General features: G+C 46.9%; 2 protein-coding genes across 2 annotated transcripts; both read left to right on the top strand.

The window, feature by feature from the left end:
• Window positions 1-20: 20 nt before the first annotated feature.
• Window positions 21-3,362, top strand: CPTP (ceramide-1-phosphate transfer protein). The gene is made up of 2 exons (XM_068171791.1): window positions 21-187; window positions 2,633-3,362. Exons 1-2 carry the CDS (start codon window positions 66-68, stop codon window positions 3,129-3,131), a joined length of 621 nt encoding a protein of 206 aa, XP_068027892.1. The 5' UTR covers window positions 21-65; the 3' UTR covers window positions 3,132-3,362.
• Window positions 3,363-8,074: 4,712 nt separating this feature from the next.
• On the top strand, window positions 8,075-13,664 carry TAS1R3 (taste 1 receptor member 3). Its single transcript, XM_068171396.1, has 6 exons — window positions 8,075-8,297; window positions 9,135-9,435; window positions 10,271-11,050; window positions 11,213-11,416; window positions 11,502-11,622; window positions 12,068-13,664. The coding sequence occupies exons 1-6, from the start codon at window positions 8,116-8,118 to the stop codon at window positions 12,991-12,993; spliced, it is 2,514 nt and encodes an 837-aa protein (XP_068027497.1). The 5' UTR covers window positions 8,075-8,115; the 3' UTR covers window positions 12,994-13,664.
• Window positions 13,665-18,480: the final 4,816 nt, after the last annotated feature.

Below are 18,480 nucleotides of genomic sequence, written 5' to 3'. Positions count from 1 at the left end.
GATGCGGAAGGAGGAAGAAGAGGAGGAGGAGCAGGAGGAAGAGGAGGCGGCGGCGCCGCGGAGCGATGGCGGCGGCCGCGGGCCCCTTCAGCCTCAGGGAGGTTCTGGACGCCTTCCGGAGGTGCGTGACGGAGCAGCGGGAGGTGCTGCTGGAGCCCTACCTGAGCGGCTGGCGGGGGCTCATCCGGTGAGTGCCCGGGGCTGCGGGCAGGACGCAGTGACAGGGCAGGGGGCGATGGTTCACGCTGAGCGAGGGCGGGTTGTTGGCGTTCAGGAGCACCCAGGATCACGGCATTCCTTTATGTGCAGGTGCTTTTCTTGCAGAGCTCTGGGAATCAGGGGTACAGACCCAAATCTGACTCCCACACGGCTTTCGAGCTGAACGTGTTTTATGTTCTGTCGTTATAGAACTTCCATATTAATGATTAGACTTATATTGTTCTGTCGTATACATTGATCCCATTCAAGCATGAATTTCTCGTGATCTTTCTCAAGTCCCCTGACCACAGTTTCTCATGATTATTCTTACGACTAAACAATAATAATTTATTATTTATATAATTATAAATAATAACTATATATTAATTAATAATAATTATATATTAACAGTTATATATGAATTCCAATTCGAATTATATAATTATATATTATAATATATATTATATATTTCTATCATGTATATGATATATTAATTGTAATTGATTGATAATTGTTAAATTAATAACTGACGATTATATTTAACTATAACAATCCCATCTAACAGCTCCATCATTTATCATATACTGGTCACACCGGTGCAGCTCTAGCGAGCACAAGGCCTAGACTTTCCCAGGGTATTTCCCCAGGGCCCACCAAGCCTGACTTTCCTTCTACCTCCCCAGATCCCCGTGATTTTAAAAGCCTTTTGCTATCAGTTTTAGGAAAAAGTCCCAGTCCCTTCCTAAGGGGGATCTGTCACACCGAGCCTCGGGCCACACCGTATTTTCAGTTGTATTTTTAGGAGTTCGGGGCAGTTTCTCCCGCTGAACCCATTGAAACGCGCTGTGGCCCTTTCCAGCTCTGGAGCTGACAGGAGAGAGGGACAAAAGGATTTACAGGACAAGGGGGCGTGGATCCACGCTGCCAGAGATGGAGTTTAGGTTGGAGTTCGGGAAGGAGTTCTTCCCCGGGAGGGTGGGCAGGTGCTGGGACGGCTTTCCCAGAGCAGCTGTGGCTTCTCCATCCCTGGAGGGTGTCCCTGCCCCGGGCACTGGGGGAGCTTTAAGGTCCCTTCCAACACAGCTCATTCTGTGCTTGTGGGGTTTTGGGTGCTCTTTTCCCCCCTCATGTGTTTTTGGGGTGCTCTTTTCCCCCCTCATGTGTTTTGGGGTTCTCTTTTCCCCCGTCATGTGTTTTGGGGTTCTCTTTTCCCCCCCTCAGGTGTTTTTGGAGTTCTCTTTTCCCCCTCATGTGTTTTTTGGGTGCTCTTTCCCCCCCTCAGGTGGTTTTTGGGTGCTCTTTTCACCCCTCATGTGTTTTGGGGTTCTCTTTCCCCCCTCATATGTTTTTTGGGCACTCTTTTCCCCCCTCATATGTTTTTGGGTGCTCTTTTCCCCCCTCATATGTTTTTGGGTGCTCTTTTCCCCCCTCATGTGTTTTTGGGTGCTCTTTTCCCCCCTCATGTGTTTTTGGGTGCTCTTTTCCCCCCTCATGTGTTTTTGGGTGCTCTTTTCACCCCTCATGTGTTTTTTGGGCACTCTTTTCCCCCCTCATGTGTTTTTGGAGTTCTCTTTCCCCCCGTCATGTGTTTTTTGGGGTTCTCTTTTCCCCCGTCATGTGTTTTTGGGGTGCTCTTTTCCCCCCTCAGGTGTTTTTGGAGTTCTCTTTTCCCCCCCATGTGTTTTTTGGGTGCTCTTTCCCCCCTCATGTGTTTTTGGTGCTCTCTTTTCCCCCCTCATGTTTTTTTAGGGTGCTCTTTCCCCCCCTCATGTGTTTTTTGGGTGCTCTTTCCCCCCCTCAGGTGGTTTTTGGGTGCTCTTTTCCCCCCTCATGTGTTTTTGGGGTGCTCTTTTCACCCCTCATGTGTTTTTTGGGGTTCTCTTTTCCCCTCTCATGTGTTTTTTGGGTGCTCTTTTCCCCCCTCAGGTGTTTTTTGGGGTTCTCTTTTCCCCCCTCAGCTGTTTTTTGGGGTTCTCTCTCCCCCCTCAGGTATTTTTTGGGGTTCTTTTTTCTCCCCTCAGGTGTTTTTGGGGTTCTCTTTTCCCTCCTCAGCTGTTTTTTGGGGTTCTCTCTCCCCCCTCAGCTGTTTTTGGGGTTCTCTTTTCCCCCCTCAGCTGTTTTTTGGGGTTCTCTCTCCCCCCTCAGCTGTTTTTGGGGTTCTCTTTTCTCCCCTCAGCTGTTTTTTGGGGTTCTCTCTCCCCCCTCAGGTATTTTTTGGGGTTCTCTTTCCCCCCCTCAGGTGTTTTTTGGGGTTCTCTCTCCCCCCTCAGGTGTTTTTTGGGGTTCTCTTTCCCCCCTCAGGTGTTTTGGGGTTCTCTCTCTCCCCTCAGCTGTTTTTTGGGGTTCTCTCTCCCCCCTCAGCTGCTTTTGCCTTTGTTTCCCCCCACCCCTCACCCACCTAACCCACCTCCCCACTTCTCCCCGCTCCCCTCAGCTTCCTGCAGAGCCTGGGCGCCGTCTTCTCCTTCATCTCCAAGGACGCGGTGGCCAAGGTGGCTCTGCTGGAGGCTCGCCGCCAGCAGCACGGCTTCGCGTCGCTGCAGTCGCTGGTGCAGCACGAGCTGGCGGCGGGGCCGGCGGCGCTGCGGGCCCGGCCCGACTCCGGCTGCCGCACGGTGCTGCGGCTGCACCGCGCCCTGCGCTGGCTGCAGCTCTTCCTGGAGGGGCTGCGCTCCGGAGAGCCCCGCACCTCCGTGCTCTGCACCGACGCCTACAACGCCTCGCTGGCCCAGCACCACCCCTGGGTGGTCCGCAAGGCGGCCACCGTGGCGTTCTGCGCGCTGCCCTCCCGCGATGCCTTCCTGGAGATCATGAACGTGGGCTCGCCCGAGGAGGCCGTGGCCATGCTGGGGGAGGCCATCCCCTACATCGGCGATGTGTACGGCATCACCCAGGAGCTCTTCGCCGAGAACAAGCTGCTCGACCTGCCCTGACTGCTGAAAATGACATTTTTGCACAAGCACAGCCCTCTGTATGGGGTTATTTCCACTTTTGCTTTGCAGCCCGGAGCTGAGGAGTTGGCAGAACGATTCCATATTATAAATGTGGACCAGTTCTTTTTTAACACCTGTCAGTTCCTTTCTTACATCGCTACAGTTAGAAAAAGAATTCCACAACAGGTTGAGCTGCTAAGGGATTGATTTTTTTTTCTATTCCTACTGTACAGCATCACCCAGGAGCTTTTGGTGCAGCACAAGCTGCTCGACCTGCCCTGACTGCTGAAAATGACACTTTTGCACAAGTACAAGTTTCTGGTTCTCTGTCCGTGGTTATTTCCACTTTTTCTTTGTCAGCCCAGAGCTGAGGAGTTGGCAAAACGATTCCATATTATAAATGTGGAGCGGTTTTTTTTTAACATCTGTCAGTTTTTTTTACAGCATCACCCAGGAGCTCTTTGTGCAGCACAAGCTGCTCGACCTGCCCTGACTGCTGAAAATGACATTTTTGCACAAGCACAGCCCTCTGTCTGTGGTTATTTCCACTTTTTCTTTGCAGCCTGGAGCTGAGGAGTTGGCCAAGTTATTCCACTTTATAAGCTTGCACTGGTTCTTTTCTTACATCTGTCAGTTTGTGTGTAGAGCTGTGCAGTTAGAAAAAGAATTCCACATTAGGATGTGCTGCCAAGGGATTGATTATTTTTTATTCCCAGTTTTCAGCATCACCCAGGAGCTCTTTGTGTAGCACAAGCTGCCCGACCTGCCCTGACAGGGTGAGCTCAGGGTGAAAATGACATTTTTGCACAAGCACAGCCCTCTGCCTGTGGTTATTTCCACTTTTGCTTTGCAGCCCAGAGCTGAGGAGTTGGCCAAACATTTCCACTTTATAAATGTAGACCGGTTCTTTTGCAACATCTGTCAGTTCTTTTCTTACATCTCTACAGTTAGAAAAAAAAAAATCCACATTAGTATGGGCTGCTAAGGGGTTTATTTTTTTTCCATTCCCACTGTACAGCATCACCCAGGAGCTCTGTGTGCAGCACAAGCTGCTCGACCTGCCCTGATGGGTGAAAATACTATTTTTGCACAAGCACAAGCCTCTGGTTCTCTGTCCATTTATTATTTGGTTATTTCCACTTTTTCTTTCCAGCCTGGAGCTGAGGAGTTGGCCAAGTTATTCCACTTTATAAACATGGAACAGTTGTGGTTTTTCACACTTTTTTTTTTTACATCTTTCAGTTCTTTTTTTACATCTCTACAGTTAGAAAAAAATTCCACATTAGGATGAGCTGTGTAGAGCTCTACAGGTAGAAAAAAACCCCTCCACATTAGGGTGAGCTGCTAAGAGATTTATTTTTTTTATTCCCAGCAAGGCTGGAAAAGGTTTTTCTTTTCAAGCCCAGCTCTGTGCATTTACAGCAATAGTTGGCAGCACAAATTGGAGCTGTGCTCTCTGAACTCACCTACACCCCATGGCAGCTCACCTGGCCACTTTGGATTAGACAAAAATCCCACCTGGGGGCTTCACCTGCAGCATTTAATGCTGAGGGAAAATGAAATTTCCCTGTCATTGTGGGAGCTGAATGAGATGGGGGTGGATGGAAGAGAAGAGTGCTCCTGGAGCAGGGATCCACCCAGCTGCACCTTCCCTCCGTGTCCCTTCCCTGTTAAATCCATGATTTTTGCACTTGGGATGTGCAGCAAATTTTCATTTATGCTGCACAACCCCCTCTGTCCAGCCCAGCCTGGAGCTGTTTGCTTCCGAGTTGTGTCCTTGTGTGTGTAATTTTTATTTTTATCAATGTGTTAAATGCCTACAAAAAGGGTTTTTCTGCCTCTCTGGGGGGGAAATCCACACTTGTACTGTAAATCACAGCTTTGTGAGGCTTCTGCCTTCTTCTGGAAGAGCCAAAGGATGTCAGAGGGGATTTACTGGGGAATTTACTGGATTTACTTTTGGGAAGCTGGAAAAGCACTGCAGGCTCAGCCCAGGACTGCAGGGACACCTGGGGGAATCCTGCAGGCTGCTTGTCTCTTTATGGCCTGATGTAACACTGAAAAATTCAGGAAATCACTGTTACCTCACGGAGACTGGACTCACTGGACATTAAATGATGTGAAAAATGTGGTTTTGAGGAGTGTCCTTTGTGGGATCACACTCTGGGGGTGTGCTGGGAAGGAACACCATTTACAGTGTAACCTACTCCAATTTTTTTTTTTTTTTTCCCCCTGGAAAAATCTGTTTCATTTCCCTGGAGACCAGGCCAGCTGGTATTTCACCTGTGCAGCGAAATTAAATGCCTTCAAATAAATCAAATAAAGTGTGTCAAGGGAAAAAAATGGGTTTAGATCTCTAGAAATGATGGTATGACCACAAGAAAAATACTTTTCCTCCCTTGTCACACTCGTTCTAACTATTCCTCTTAGGAGATAAATATTAATATTTATAATTACCATTACTAATATTGAAGATGAACTTGCCCAAAATTCAGGATTATGTTTAGAACTTATTTTTAAAAGTTTTATAGTTAAAGCTGACACTTCAATAGTCCAGTAAAGGGAAAGGATGCTTTAAAAAGTGTCAGTATGAACATACCTGGAAAACACAGCTGCAGCTGGTGGAGTCCTGTATTTAGGTCTCTGTATCTGCTTTTCTTCCTGCAGGGAAAATATTCCAGCCCTGGAGCATCACTTTGGCAGCAAAAGCAGTTTTCTGCTACAGTGGAAAATGCAGGAAATCGAACTTCTCATTCAGAGCTCTCCTAAAATCCAACCCTGGACAGAAAACATACAGTAATAAAACCTAAATTACCATGCTGTGAACTCAGATTTAAGTTTTTAAACTGAAATTGATATCCCAGCTCAGTTTGAGAGGGGAAAAAAATAGATCAGCCAGCAACAACTTCCTAAAAAAATACCAGTACAGCTGAGTGACAGCTCCCCAACCCTGTGACCCAGGAATGGCCTCTCCAGGCAAATTCCTGCCCTGCCCTCAGGAAAATTTGGTTATTTCCATAACGAGGTGACCTCAAATTTAAAAAACAAAGAAATAAAAATGACTGTTGTGTAAATAATTTACCAGACTCAGAGCAGGGCACCTGAGTTTTGTCCCCTCTCCCTGGGGAACCCAAATTTCCACAGCTGTGCCCATGAATTTGGAAATCACCCTGAGTAAAGGTTATTCAGTGAGTAAAGGCAATCAGGATGAGGGCAGTGCTTTTTACTCAGGGAGTATTTGGTTATTGCCCTCTTTCATGCATTTTGCCAAATTCCCCCCATTATTCAACCCCTCTGAGCTCTATTTAAAGAGACTTCCCAGGAAGGGCTGAGCCTGGATTCCTTTTCCCAGATTTTCCCCCCAAAATGCAGCTGCCTGAGCTGTGGCTGTGCTGCCTCCCTGATTTGGTTATTTCCATGATGAGGTGACCTCAAATTTAAAAAATAAAGAAATAAAAATTATTGTTGTGTAAATCCTTTACCAGAGCAGGGCACCTGAGTTTTGTCCCCTCTCCCAGGGGAACCCAAATTTCCACAGCTGTGCCCATGAATTTGGAAATCACCCTGAGTAAAGGTTACTCAGTGAGTAAAGGCAATCAGGATGAGGGCAGTGCTTTTTACTCAGGGAGTATTTGGTTATTGCCCTCTAAAGTGAATTTCATGCATTTTGCCAAACAAATCCCCCCCATTATTCAACCCCTCTGAGCTCTATTTAAAGAGACTTCCCTGGATTCCTTTCCCCAGATTTTTTCCCAGATTTTCCCCCCAAAATGCAGCTGCCTGGGCTGTGGCTGTGCTGCCTCTCTGATTTGGTTATTTCCATGACGAGGTGACCTCAAATTTAAAAAATAAAGAAATAAAAATTATTGTTGTGTAAATCTTTTACCAGAGCAGGGCACCTGAGTTTTGTCCCCTCTCCCAGGGGAACCCAAATTTCCACAGCTGTGCCCATGAATTTGGAAATCACCCTGAGTAAAGGTTACTCAGTGAGTAAAGGCAATCAGGATGAGGGCAGTGCTTTTTACTCAGGGAGTATTTGGTTATTGCCCTCTAAAGTGAATTTCATGCATTTTGCCAAACAAATCCCCCCCATTATTCAACCCCTCTGAGCTCTATTTAAAGAGACTTCCCTGGATTCCTTTCCCCAGATTTTTTCCCAGATTTTCCCCCCAAAATGCAGCTGCCTGGGCTGTGGCTGTGCTGCCTCTCTGATTTGGTTATTTCCATGACGAGGTGACCTCAAATTTAAAAAATAAAGAAATAAAAATTATTGTTGTGTAAATCTTTTACCAGAGCAGGGCACCTGAGTTTTGTCCCCTCTCCCAGGGGAACCCAAATTTCCACAGCTGTGCCCATGAATTTGGAAATCACCCTGAGTAAAGGTTACTCAGTGAGTAAAGGCAATCAGGATGAGGGCAGTGCTTTTTACTCAGGGAGTATTTGGTTATTGCCCTCTAAAGTGAATTTCATGCATTTTGCCAAACAAATTCCCCCCCCATTATTCAACCCCTCTGAGCTCTATTTAAAGAGACTTCCCTGGATTCCTTTCCCCAGATTTTTTCCCAGATTTTCCCCCCAAAATGCAGCTGCCTGGGCTGTGGCTGTGCTGCCTCCCTGATTTGGTTATTTCCATGATGAGGTGACCTCAAATTTAAAAAACAAAGAAATAAAAATTATTGTTGTGTAAATCTTTTACCAGAGCAGGGCACCTGAGTTTTGTCCCCTCTCCCAGGGGAACCCAAATTTCCACAGCTGTGCCCATGAATTTGGAAATCACCCTGAGTAAAGGTTACTCAGTGAGTAAAGGCAATCAGGATGAGGGCAGTGCTTTTTACTCAGGGAGTATTTGGTTATTGCCCTCTAAAGTGAATTTCATGCATTTTGCCAAACAAATCCCCCCCATTATTCAACCCCTCTGAGCTCTATTTAAAGAGACTTCCCTGGATTCCTTTCCCCAGATTTTTTCCCAGATTTTCCCCCCAAAATGCAGCTGCCTGGGCTGTGGCTGTGCCTGAGCTTTGGCTGTGCTGCCTCCCTGAGCCCCTCGTGCCTGTCAGCCCAGTTCAGGAGGCCGGGGGATTTTATCCTGGGGGGTTTGTTCCCCTTTGGCAAGGACACGGTGAACCTGACAGCGCGCTCAGAGCCCACCCTGCTGCTCTGCGAGAGGTAGGAGCAGGGCTGGGATTTGGGGAAAAAAGGCAAAATCAGTGGATCTGGGATGGGGCAGAGGAGAGCTGGAGGGGTGGAGCACTGGGACATCAGCTGGTCCCAGAATGGAAGTGGATTTGTGTTTTTTCAATGCTAACAAAGCTCAGTCTTATCTTGATAAAAGATTTTAGCAGCACTGGCTTCCTTAGGGCTTGAAGCAAACACTTAAATTATAAATGAATCAGTTAAATTGAAGCAAACATTAAATTGCAAATGAATTAGTTAAATTGAATCAAACATTAAATTGTGAATGAATCAGTTAAATTGAAGCAAATGCTTAAATTGTAAATGAATCAAACACTTAAATTGTAAATGAATCAGTTACATTGAATCAAATTACAAATAAATGAGTTAAATTGAGTCAAAAGCTTAAATTGTAAATGAATCAGTTAAATTGAACTAAACACTAAATTGTAAATGAATCAGTTAAATTGAACTAAACATTAAATTGTAAATGAATCAGTTGAATTGAATCAAATGCTTAAATTGTGAATGAATCAAACAAATTGTGAATGAATCAGTTAAATTGAAGCAAATGCTTAAACTGTAAATGAATCAGTTAAATTGAATCAAATTGCAAATGAATGAGTTAAATCAAACACTTAAATTGTAAATGAATCAGTTAAATTGAACTAAACATTAAATTGTAAATGAATGAGTTAAATTGAATCAAATACTTTTTTACTTATAAAAAATAATTAATTTTTACAAAAGATAAATCATTTTTCCTCCACGAAGAAGCCAAGTCCCAGCTGCACCTCCAGGCCACGTCCCTGCTGTGCCCTGTTCCCCCAGGTTATTCGCGGACGGGCTGATCTGGGCTCTGGGGATGAGGTTTGCCATCGAGCAGATCAACAACTCCAGCTCTCTCCTGCCAGGAGTCACGCTGGGCTATGACATGTACGACACCTGCCTCGAGCCCCTGGTGGCCCTGCAGCCCAGCCTGCTCTTCCTGACCCAGAACGGCACCACGGGCATCGGGGTCCTGTGCAACTACAGCGAGTACCAGCCCCGCGTCACCGCCGTCATCGGGCCCCACATGTCAGACCTGGGCCTGGCCACGGCCAAGCTCTTCAGCTCCTTCCTGATCCCACAGGTAAAAACCTCCCTGCAGAAGCAGAATTCTCCCTTTTAGGGAATGAGACAAACTCCAGAATTGATGTTTTGTGTGAATGTCTCACCCTGACCACTTCCCTGTAAACACTCCTGGTAATTTCCTTATTAAATTTCTTACAGCAATTTATTAAGTATTAACAGAAATTTCTTAAGCAAAGTTCATATTAAACAGCTCCAGAGCTGCATCCAGGAATCCTCTCCCAAGCCCTGTAAGAATTTTCTCCCTTTTCTCCCCCACAAGTCAGACCTGTGCCTGGCCACGGCCAAGCTCTTCAGCTCCTTCCTGATCCCACAGGTAAAAACCTCCCTGCAGAAGCAGAATTCTCCCTTTTAGGGAATGAGACAAACTCCACAACTGGAGTCAATGTCTCACCCTGACCACTTCCCTGTAAACACTCCTGGTAATTTCCTTATTAAATTTCTTACAGCAATTTCTTAAGTATTAACAGAAATTTCTTAAGCAAAGTTCATATTAAACAGCTCCAGAGCTGCATCCAGGAATCCTTTCCCAAGCCCTGGAAGAATTTTCTCCCTTTTCTCCCCAACAAGTCAGACCTGTGCCTGGCCATGGCCAAGCTCTTCAGCTCCTTCCTGATCCCACAGGTAAAAACCTGGACAGAGAAGGATTGGATGGACAGAATTTTGGGAGGGCTAAAGGGTTAAAAGGCAAAACCTGCATTGTGTGCATGAGCACACAGTGGGAAAAATCCTCTGCTCCCAGCGCTGTAATATTTTCATTATTCAGTCTTCTATTTTTGATAAGGTTTTAATCAACCTTTGGACTTCTTTGGAAGTGAAGATCGTTTCTCCCCCAGGTGAGCTACGGAGCCAGCAGTGAGACCCTGAGCAACACGGAGCTGTACCCGTCCTTCTACCGCACCGTGCCCAGCGACAAGAACCTGGTGGAGGCCGTGGTGCTGCTCCTCAACCAGTTTGGCTGGAACTGGGTCGCCACGGTGGCCAGCGATGACGAGTATGGCCAGAGGGCCCAGGCCCTCTTCCTCAGCATGGCTGGCACCGACAACATCTGCATCGCCTTCGACGGGCTCATCCCCACAGACCTGGCCAAGCCTAATGCCAAAAGGCAGCTGGAAAACACAATTAAATTAATTAACAGCACCAAAGTCAACGTCATCGTGCTGCTTGCACACAGCGAGCCAGCCCAGGCCCTGCTGGAGCACAGCCTCAGGATGGGGCTGGGCAAGAAGGTCTGGATTGGCACCGAGGCCTGGATGCTGTCGGACATCGCCGCCTCCACCCCCAACATCCAGAGCGTCGGGACAGTGCTGGGCTTTGTCATGAGAACAGGGACGGTCCCCGGCTTCCAGGAGTACGTGGCTGAGCTCTTCAGGTCTGTCACTCAGGAGGAGTACTGCCGGCAGTCCAGGGAGCTGAGCCGCCTCATGAACGCCGAGGTGCTGGGCACGCACTGCCAGCAGTGTGGCAATGTCACCCTCGGGGACATCTGGCCCATGCTGGCGGTGACCACGGTGCAGCCGGTGCACGTGGCCGTGTACAGCGTGGCTCACGCCCTGCACAGAGCTCTGGGCTGCACCTCCAAAGGCTGTCCCAAAACACCCGTCAGGTCCTGGCAGGTGAGGGCAGATGTGAGGGGCAGAGTTTTTTGGTTTTTGTCAACATCACAGCCAGATTGGCACAATCTTAGCCCACCTAAGGGACAGCTGATGTCAGCTTGCAGAACTGTCGCCCTCCAAACAAGAACAACTGTACCAAAATCGATTTTATTTCCTCCTCAGCTGCTGCACTTCATGAACACCCTCCCGTTCGAGGTGAACGGCCAGAGCTTCAGGTTCGATCAATCCCACAGCACAAACACTGGGTACAAACTCATCTTCTGGGCCTGGAGGGACGGCAGCGTGACCTACCTGCCCGTGGGGGACTATGACCAGTCCCTGTACGTCCAGAAGTCCCAGATCCAGTTCCACACCGCAGATAAGAAGGTAAAAATGGCACAGTTCCTTCTGATTTGTTGGAGATTTGCTCTCCTGGAGGTTCCTGGCTGATGTTCGTTCCTGCCTTTGCCAGGAGCCCACATCCGAGTGCTTCAGGCGTTGCCAGCCAGGACAATTCAGAAGAATAAAAGGATTCAACCTCTGCTGCTATGACTGCACAGACTGCTCAGAAAACACCTTCTGGAGCAGCACAGGTGAGGTCTGGGCAATTTAAAGGCTTTAACTGGATTATTCGGTCTCCTGGCTGAGGTGGTGATGAGCTGGGAGCTCTCCTCCATAAGCACTGCCCTGTTCTGCTCTTCACTGGGGACCTGCCCCAGTTGGGCCCAGAGGGAAGGAATGAGGACAACATTTATGTTTTATTTGCAGAGCTAGGAGAGATGGGTATGACAGAATTCTGGGGGCATGGGTAGAAGAGAGGCAGAGGATAAAATCCTGGGATCGCTGGGGAAGGGAAACAGAGGCAAGAAATACAAGAATCCTTCGGGGATGAGGGTGGAAAAGCAGAGGGTGAACTACCACAAGCTTTGGAGCTCCAACACACCTCGGAGGGAGGCAAAGCACCAGCCCAACCACCCCCAAACCCCTGTGTGACCCACCCCCGAGGCCCGCAGGGTGCTCAGCAGGCTCTCTTTGCAGACAGCACCAGCTGCTCCCCGTGCCCGCGGCACCAGTGGGCGCCCGCCCGCAGCACGCGCTGCCACGACCGCAGCGAGAGGTTCCTCTTCTGGGATGAGCCCCTGGCCGTGGCCCTGCTGACCCTGGTGGCCCTCACGGCGGCCCTGAGCGGCGCGGCAGCGCTGCTGTTCCTGCAGCACCTGCGGAGCCCGCTGGTGCAGCTGGCAGGGGGTGCCAGGAGCCTCCTGGCCCTGCTCTGGCTGCTGCTGCAGAGCCTCAGCTGCTGCCTGTACGTGGGCAGGCCCAGCGCGGCGCTCTGCTCGCTGCAGCAGCTCTCCTGCGCCCTGTGCCTCAACGGCTGCTTCTCCACCTTCGTGCCCAAGGCCCTGGAGATCGCCCTGGTGACAGAATTCCCCCGCTGTGCCCCCAGGCTGCTGCGCTGGGTGACCCACGGCAGGGCCTGGCTGCTGGTGGCCGCCTCCATCCTCACCCAGGCGTTGCTCTGCTTGTGCCACCTCCGCCTGGGCCCTGAATACCTGGTGGCCGACTACGAGTCCCTGCCCAGGGAGGTGCTGCTGGTGTGTGGCACCCAGTCCTGGGCTGCCTTTGCCCTCCTGCATGGCTACAACAGCTGCCTGGCCTTCTCCTGCTTCCTGTGCACCTTCATGGTGCAAACCCCAGCCAGGAGGTACAACGTGGCCAGGGGCATCACCTTTGCCACCTTCATCTATTTCGTCATCTGGATCTTCTTCGTGGTGATTTTCGCCACGCTCAGGACGGTCCTCAGGGCTGTCACGCAGATTTGCACCATCCTGGCCACCACCCTGGGGATCTTGGCCAGTTACTTCGTGCCCAAGTGCTACATCTTGGTGTTCAGGCCTGATCTGAACACGGGGGATTACTGCCAGAACCCCTCTGAGGAGCAGCCAGAGCAGGACAGACAATAAACCACACCCCGTGTCACCTGCTCCTCGCAGAAGCTGGGTTTTAAGGAGAAAATCCTGTTTATGAGCACTCTGTGACCCCAGGCACAATCACATCTGAACTAGCTGTGAAAGCACAGGGCTCAGCAAGTCCAGAGGAGCAGCCTCCATCCTCTCTGGAATCACATTTCAGCCCCAAAAATGAGCCAAAATGAGGTTCAGTTAATGAAAGAACCTCCAGAAATGGTACTTTACATCAATCTCTCAAGTCTGGCAAAGTGAGTCACCAACACCACTTCCCTGTAAACACTTCTGGTAATTTCCCTTTCTTATTAAATAACGGCCCCTGAGACAGATCCAGGAATCCTTTCCCAAGCCTTTGTAAGAATTGTCAAATCTGTCCACTAAAAGAGAAGTAAAAAGAACATTCTGGCAGGTACCAGCAGCTGTGGGTGTGATACAAAGGGGGCATTACCCATTCAAATCCCAGCTCACTCCATTTGTGTGGAAATCCATGGAAATCAGGGACAGACTCATGGAAATGAGCTCTGTGCAAATCACTCTGCAAAGGCACAGCAGGAGGCTCCTCCCTCCCCAAAAACAGGCAAAAATCACCAAAAACTTCACACTGCTGCCAGGCAGAACCAAGTCACACCACCACGATTTTTCTTTTCCCCACTCATGTTGACAAGGAACTATTCTGCTCTTTTATTCCTTCAAAGTTCTTCCATTTCTGCTCTTTTATTCCCTAGATTAATTTTTTTTTCCATCTCTCTACTGTGTGTTACTGGAATTTAAGCTTAATTAAAGAATTTGCAAATTAATCTAAACCAGTGAACAGTTTAATTCTTAAAGAAAAAGAAATAATAAAGAACCTTTTGGTGCACTGCAAAGTTACTTGTCCCCATTTTTTGTGATCACCTCCATCCAAAATTATTCCTCAGTGATTAAAAAAACCAAAACTCTGACCTGGAGCCTGGAGTTCTTGTTCCTGGAGCCTGCAGGAATTCTTCACAACCACCTGAAATGCTCAGTATTCCTCCTCCAGGGCTGTGGTTCCAGAGCAGAGAAGCATTAAATAACTTTTGATCCTCATTCCAGAAATAGGGAAAGGAAAAAAATCTGATTTAACTCACCAGGCCCTGCAGGTAAAGGCTGTCCAAAATTCTGAGCATTTAATATTCACCTAAATTCTGAGCATTTAATATTCACCTAAATTCTGAGCGTTTAATATTCACTTAAATTCTGACAATTTAATGTTCACTTAAATTCTCATCATTTAATATTCACCTAAATTCTGAGTGTTTAATATTCACTTAAATTCTGACAATTTAATGTTCACTTAAATTCTGACCATTTAATATTCACTTAAATTCTGACCATTTAATGTTCACTTAAATTCTGACCATTTAATATTCGCTTAAATTCTGAGCATTTAATATTCACTTAAATTCTGACAATTTAATGTTCACTTAAATTCTGATCATTTAATATTCACCTAAATTCTGATCATTTAATAGTCACTTAAATTCAAATAATTTAATATTCACTTAAATTCAAATAATTTAATATTCACTTAAATTCTGACCATTTAATATTCACCTAAATTCTGACCATTTAATATTCACTTAAATTCTGACCATTTAATATTCGCTTAAATTCTGAGCATTTAATATTCTCCTGACCATTTAATACCTGACCATTTAATATCCTCCTCACTGGAAAAGGCTGGGATTTATGGCATTTAAATGATGTTTCACTCTCCCCTTGCTGTGTGATCTGTACCAGCTGGGAAGAAGGAATCTGCCTCGCCAAGCTGTGCTTGTTCTTTTCATTTAAGCTGGAAATTTAAAATAATTTAGGCTGGAAAAAACTTTTGAATCTCGAGCCCCTCAGACCCTGCAGGGTGTCCTGAGAAACCCAAGGCTCACCAGAGTCTACACAGGGTGTCCCAGTGATCCTTGTTTCTGCTGGAGAGTCCAAAAATGGGCAATATTGGTGAAATAAATCCCAATGAAATACTGCAAAGAACTGAACACATACGCTGTGGTTATCACATAAAATTAAAAGCTTTTTAGTGTTTAAAATAGCATTTACACATAAGCAGCTATATATTAACTATACAGACACTTGGGTTTTAATACAATATCTACAAAAAAGAATTCAATTATGCAATAGACATTTAACAGGAACAGTGCAGTCCATGCTAATAAGAGGTCACTCTTGGAGTAGAACCAGTTCTAGGATAGGTGATAGTCTGGGTTTTCATTATTTAAAATCATGTAACTTTGTTCCTCTACTGTACATAAAATTCTTTACATGTATTTCTAATCACTGATTAGAATTAATAATTTTAAGTCAATCTTATTACAATCCAGTTAAATGCAAAACAAAACAAAACAAAAAATCCAAAACAATTACATCAACCCATGAGCTGTCAAGTCTCAGGAGGGGAGAGAACAAAAACCAGAGAGGACAAAAATCATAGCAAAAGTCAACATCTGTGCATCATTGCTTGCCATCCAATAAAACCTTTGGATAAAATGTCCAGGGCACTGATTCCTTGGAAAAGCAGATTCATTAACAGGAGGTAAAGACACCAGCATGCTTTTAAGACTATTTGCCAAAAAATTTCCTCTTCAGGGTTCAAATACTGGCTGGAGACACTCCCCCTGCAGATCCTGCCTCTTGGGGTGGGAGAAGTCACCCCAAAGTGACTTTTCTAGGATCCCCCAGAGATCCCTGCTGCAGGGAGGGGTGAGCACTGAGCTCAGCTGCAGAATAAAAATTACTTGATTTTAAAAATTAATGGAAGAATTACTTTAGTCCAATTCCTTCAGGCTCCTGTTCTGAGGGTGTTCCCATGCCCTGCACAGCAAAGCTCTCCCTGGAGCCATTCCATCAGAATTAAATTTCAGGCCCTGGTGGGTAAGAAATGCTGGGTCTGCAGCACTCCAGCCTCCACATTTTCTTCCCCCTGGCACAATTCCCACTGTGGGCAGCTCCCCTGGCATGGCTGGCACAGGTTCCTGCAGGGAATGCTGTGCCCAGCAGGGCAGAGCTGGAAAGACACAAAGGATGGAAGCCAAGGATGGGATTTGGGAAATCTCATTTTTGTTCCCTTGAGGAAACAGATCTGGCAAAGATCTTCAGCCCAGCCTCTGCACGGAGGGGAAATGCAGATTTTTGTGTCACTGCTCAATATTGCACTGTTCAAGAGGGACACTGCTCCCTCCTACTCTCTCTGCAACTTTCCCTGCAGTGGGGGAAGCTCCCCCAGCCTCATTTCCTCAGCACACAATTCCCACATCTGCTGGGGACTCACAGCCTCGTCCCAGGGTGACCCACGAGCACACACATTAAAAAAAAAAAAAAGTCATTTTTCAACATAGCAGCAAAGACCAGCAAGACACAGAACAGTTTCTGCCAACAGCAAAACCACGAGACAAAACCAAACCCCCAGCAGGTGTGTAAACTGCAACTCTTGGAAATTAAACACTTCCAAGTGAAAAGCTCAGCTCCCAGCTTTAATCCCCTTTTTGGAAATACTAAAAGGAGATTTTTTTTTTCCTCCAGCTCTCTGAGTTGTGCCTTAAAACAAACAGGGCCAGAGAAATCATAATTTGTAAGAGGCCAGAAAAAAATCTCAATTAATTTAAAAGTAGAACCACTAGTGATTGTCAGTAAAGTCACAGACTGCTCAGCAGTGTCTCCTGGAGACAGAGCAGAATCCCACCACTATTTTACCCTGATTTAAGTGTCAATCTTTCAGAATAATTTACCAAGTCAGGTTTGCATCTGGGAGAAGGAGGGAAGGAAGGAAGAAAAGTCCTGTTGTACAGTCAAGCTTTAGGCAGGGCCTCTTTTGGAGGAGCCATCCGTGGGTAGTGATGAAAGCTCTGCTTTCAGAAGCCTTGGGCAGCTTTTCTGGGGGAGGTTTTAGTAAAGAAAGTTAATTTAGAAGCTCAGAAATGGGCAGAGTGAGAGTTTCCCCAATTCCTGGCTCCCTGTGGAAGGAGAAATCGAGTCTCCCATTCCCACAAACATCTGGAGTCTCTGACAAAGGGAGGTGGGAAAAAGGAAAGAAGTGAAAAAGCAGAAAGAAATGGACATTTTGAAGAGTCAGTTTTCAGGGTGACAAATGAACTGTGTGTGTACAGAGACAAAGATGTTCTCTCTTCCCATCCACCTTGGATATTTACCCAAAAAACACAGAACAGACCAAAAATAAGCTTCTTACCAGTGAAGAAAATGCTTATTTACAGTAAAAACTGATTTTAAAGCACCTGTCCTAAATCCTGCCATCTGTAGGGATCTCACAAAAGAGGATTTAACTGAGGAATGGCCCCATGGTCAAATGCCAGAGTGGCTGCAGCTCCTGGCTCATTAAATGAGCCACATGGGAGCATGGCTGTGCTCACCACGCCTTAAAAAAGCTTCTTGAACATCCCTGAAGCTGCCTGAATTTACTTTCTACAGCCTCAGAGCAGAAAATAGCCAGAAATTAAATCCTGGGGAAATTCAACAGCAGGTGCTTCAGTCAGAGGTCCTCAGCAGGAGGAGTCAGGGCTTTCTTTTTGAGAATTTGAAAAGGATTTCTTTTTGGGGAGCTCCAGGGTGGGCCTAACTTGGTGTCAGGGGTAAGGATTTATTTTTGGGGAACTCCAGGGTGGATCTCAGTGTCAGGGTAAAGATTTATTTTTGGGGAGCTCCAGAGTGGGTCTCAGTGTCAGGGTAAGGATTTCTGTTTGAGAGCTCCAGGGTGGCTCTCACTCAGTGTCGGGGTAAGGATTTGTTTTTTGGGAGCTCCAGGGTGGCTCTCACTCAGTGTCAGGGTAAGGATTTATTTTTGGGGAACTCCAGGGTGGATCTCAGTGTCAGGGTAAAGATTTATTTTTGGGGAGCTCCAGAGTGGGTCTAACTCAGTGTCAGGGTAAGGATTTATTTTTGGGGAACTCCAGGGTGCCTCTCACTCAGTGTCAGGGTAAGGATTTCTGTTTGAGAGCTCCAGGATCTCAGTGTCAGGGGTAAGGATTTCTTTTTGTACCATTTCTGGTCTGTTCTCAGACACCCTCACACCTCTCTGCCCACTGTGCTCTGAAATGTTCCCTGGGGGATCAGACATCTCCAGGTCTCTGTTTCAACCAAAAAAGAGAAAGATTGTGCTCAGAAAGAAAGGAGGGATCACAAAGAAGAGCCACGTCCCAGTGGGAGCCAGGATTTCTCTGCTGGAATGGGATAAACAGCCCCTTCAAAGGGGCAAAGCTGACAGAACTGCAGCCATTTTCCTATTTCTGTGGGAATAACTCTTCCAACCTGCAAGCAAGTGCACATCAGAGGGAACAGCCACACCTGGCAGCAGGGATGTGACTGAAATGCCCAGGAACCAAGTGCAGCTGGAAAATCACTCTTGGGAAATAAGGAAATAACTGAAGGAAATAACTTTACAAGTTCTGCACAATGAACACATACAGTAGCAAGACTCCAGCACTGCCTTGATAGAATATCATA

This window comes from Anomalospiza imberbis, chromosome 23 (assembly GCF_031753505.1).
Source record: "Anomalospiza imberbis isolate Cuckoo-Finch-1a 21T00152 chromosome 23, ASM3175350v1, whole genome shotgun sequence".
NCBI classification, from domain to species: Eukaryota; Metazoa; Chordata; class Aves; order Passeriformes; family Viduidae; genus Anomalospiza; species Anomalospiza imberbis.
Note: the sequence above shows the minus strand (reverse complement) of the source record. Positions and strands in the feature narration are given on the sequence as shown.

What these genes read in the sequence shown, in the direction of transcription:
- CPTP (XM_068171791.1), top strand. Translation starts at nt 66, where the DNA reads ATGGCGGCGGCCGCGGGCCCCTTCAGCCTCAGGGAGGTTCTGGACGCC. An exon ending in GGCTGGCGGGGGCTCATCCG is followed by an intron (nt 188 to 2,632) that starts GTGAGTGCCCGG and finishes CGCTCCCCTCAG; the next exon opens with CTTCCTGCAGAGCCTGGGCG.
- TAS1R3 (XM_068171396.1), top strand. Translation starts at nt 8,116, where the DNA reads ATGCAGCTGCCTGGGCTGTGGCTGTGCCTGAGCTTTGGCTGTGCTGCC. An exon ending in ACCCTGCTGCTCTGCGAGAG is followed by an intron (nt 8,298 to 9,134) that starts GTAGGAGCAGGG and finishes CTGTTCCCCCAG; the next exon opens with GTTATTCGCGGACGGGCTGA. An exon ending in CACCTTCTGGAGCAGCACAG is followed by an intron (nt 11,623 to 12,067) that starts GTGAGGTCTGGG and finishes CTCTCTTTGCAG; the next exon opens with ACAGCACCAGCTGCTCCCCG.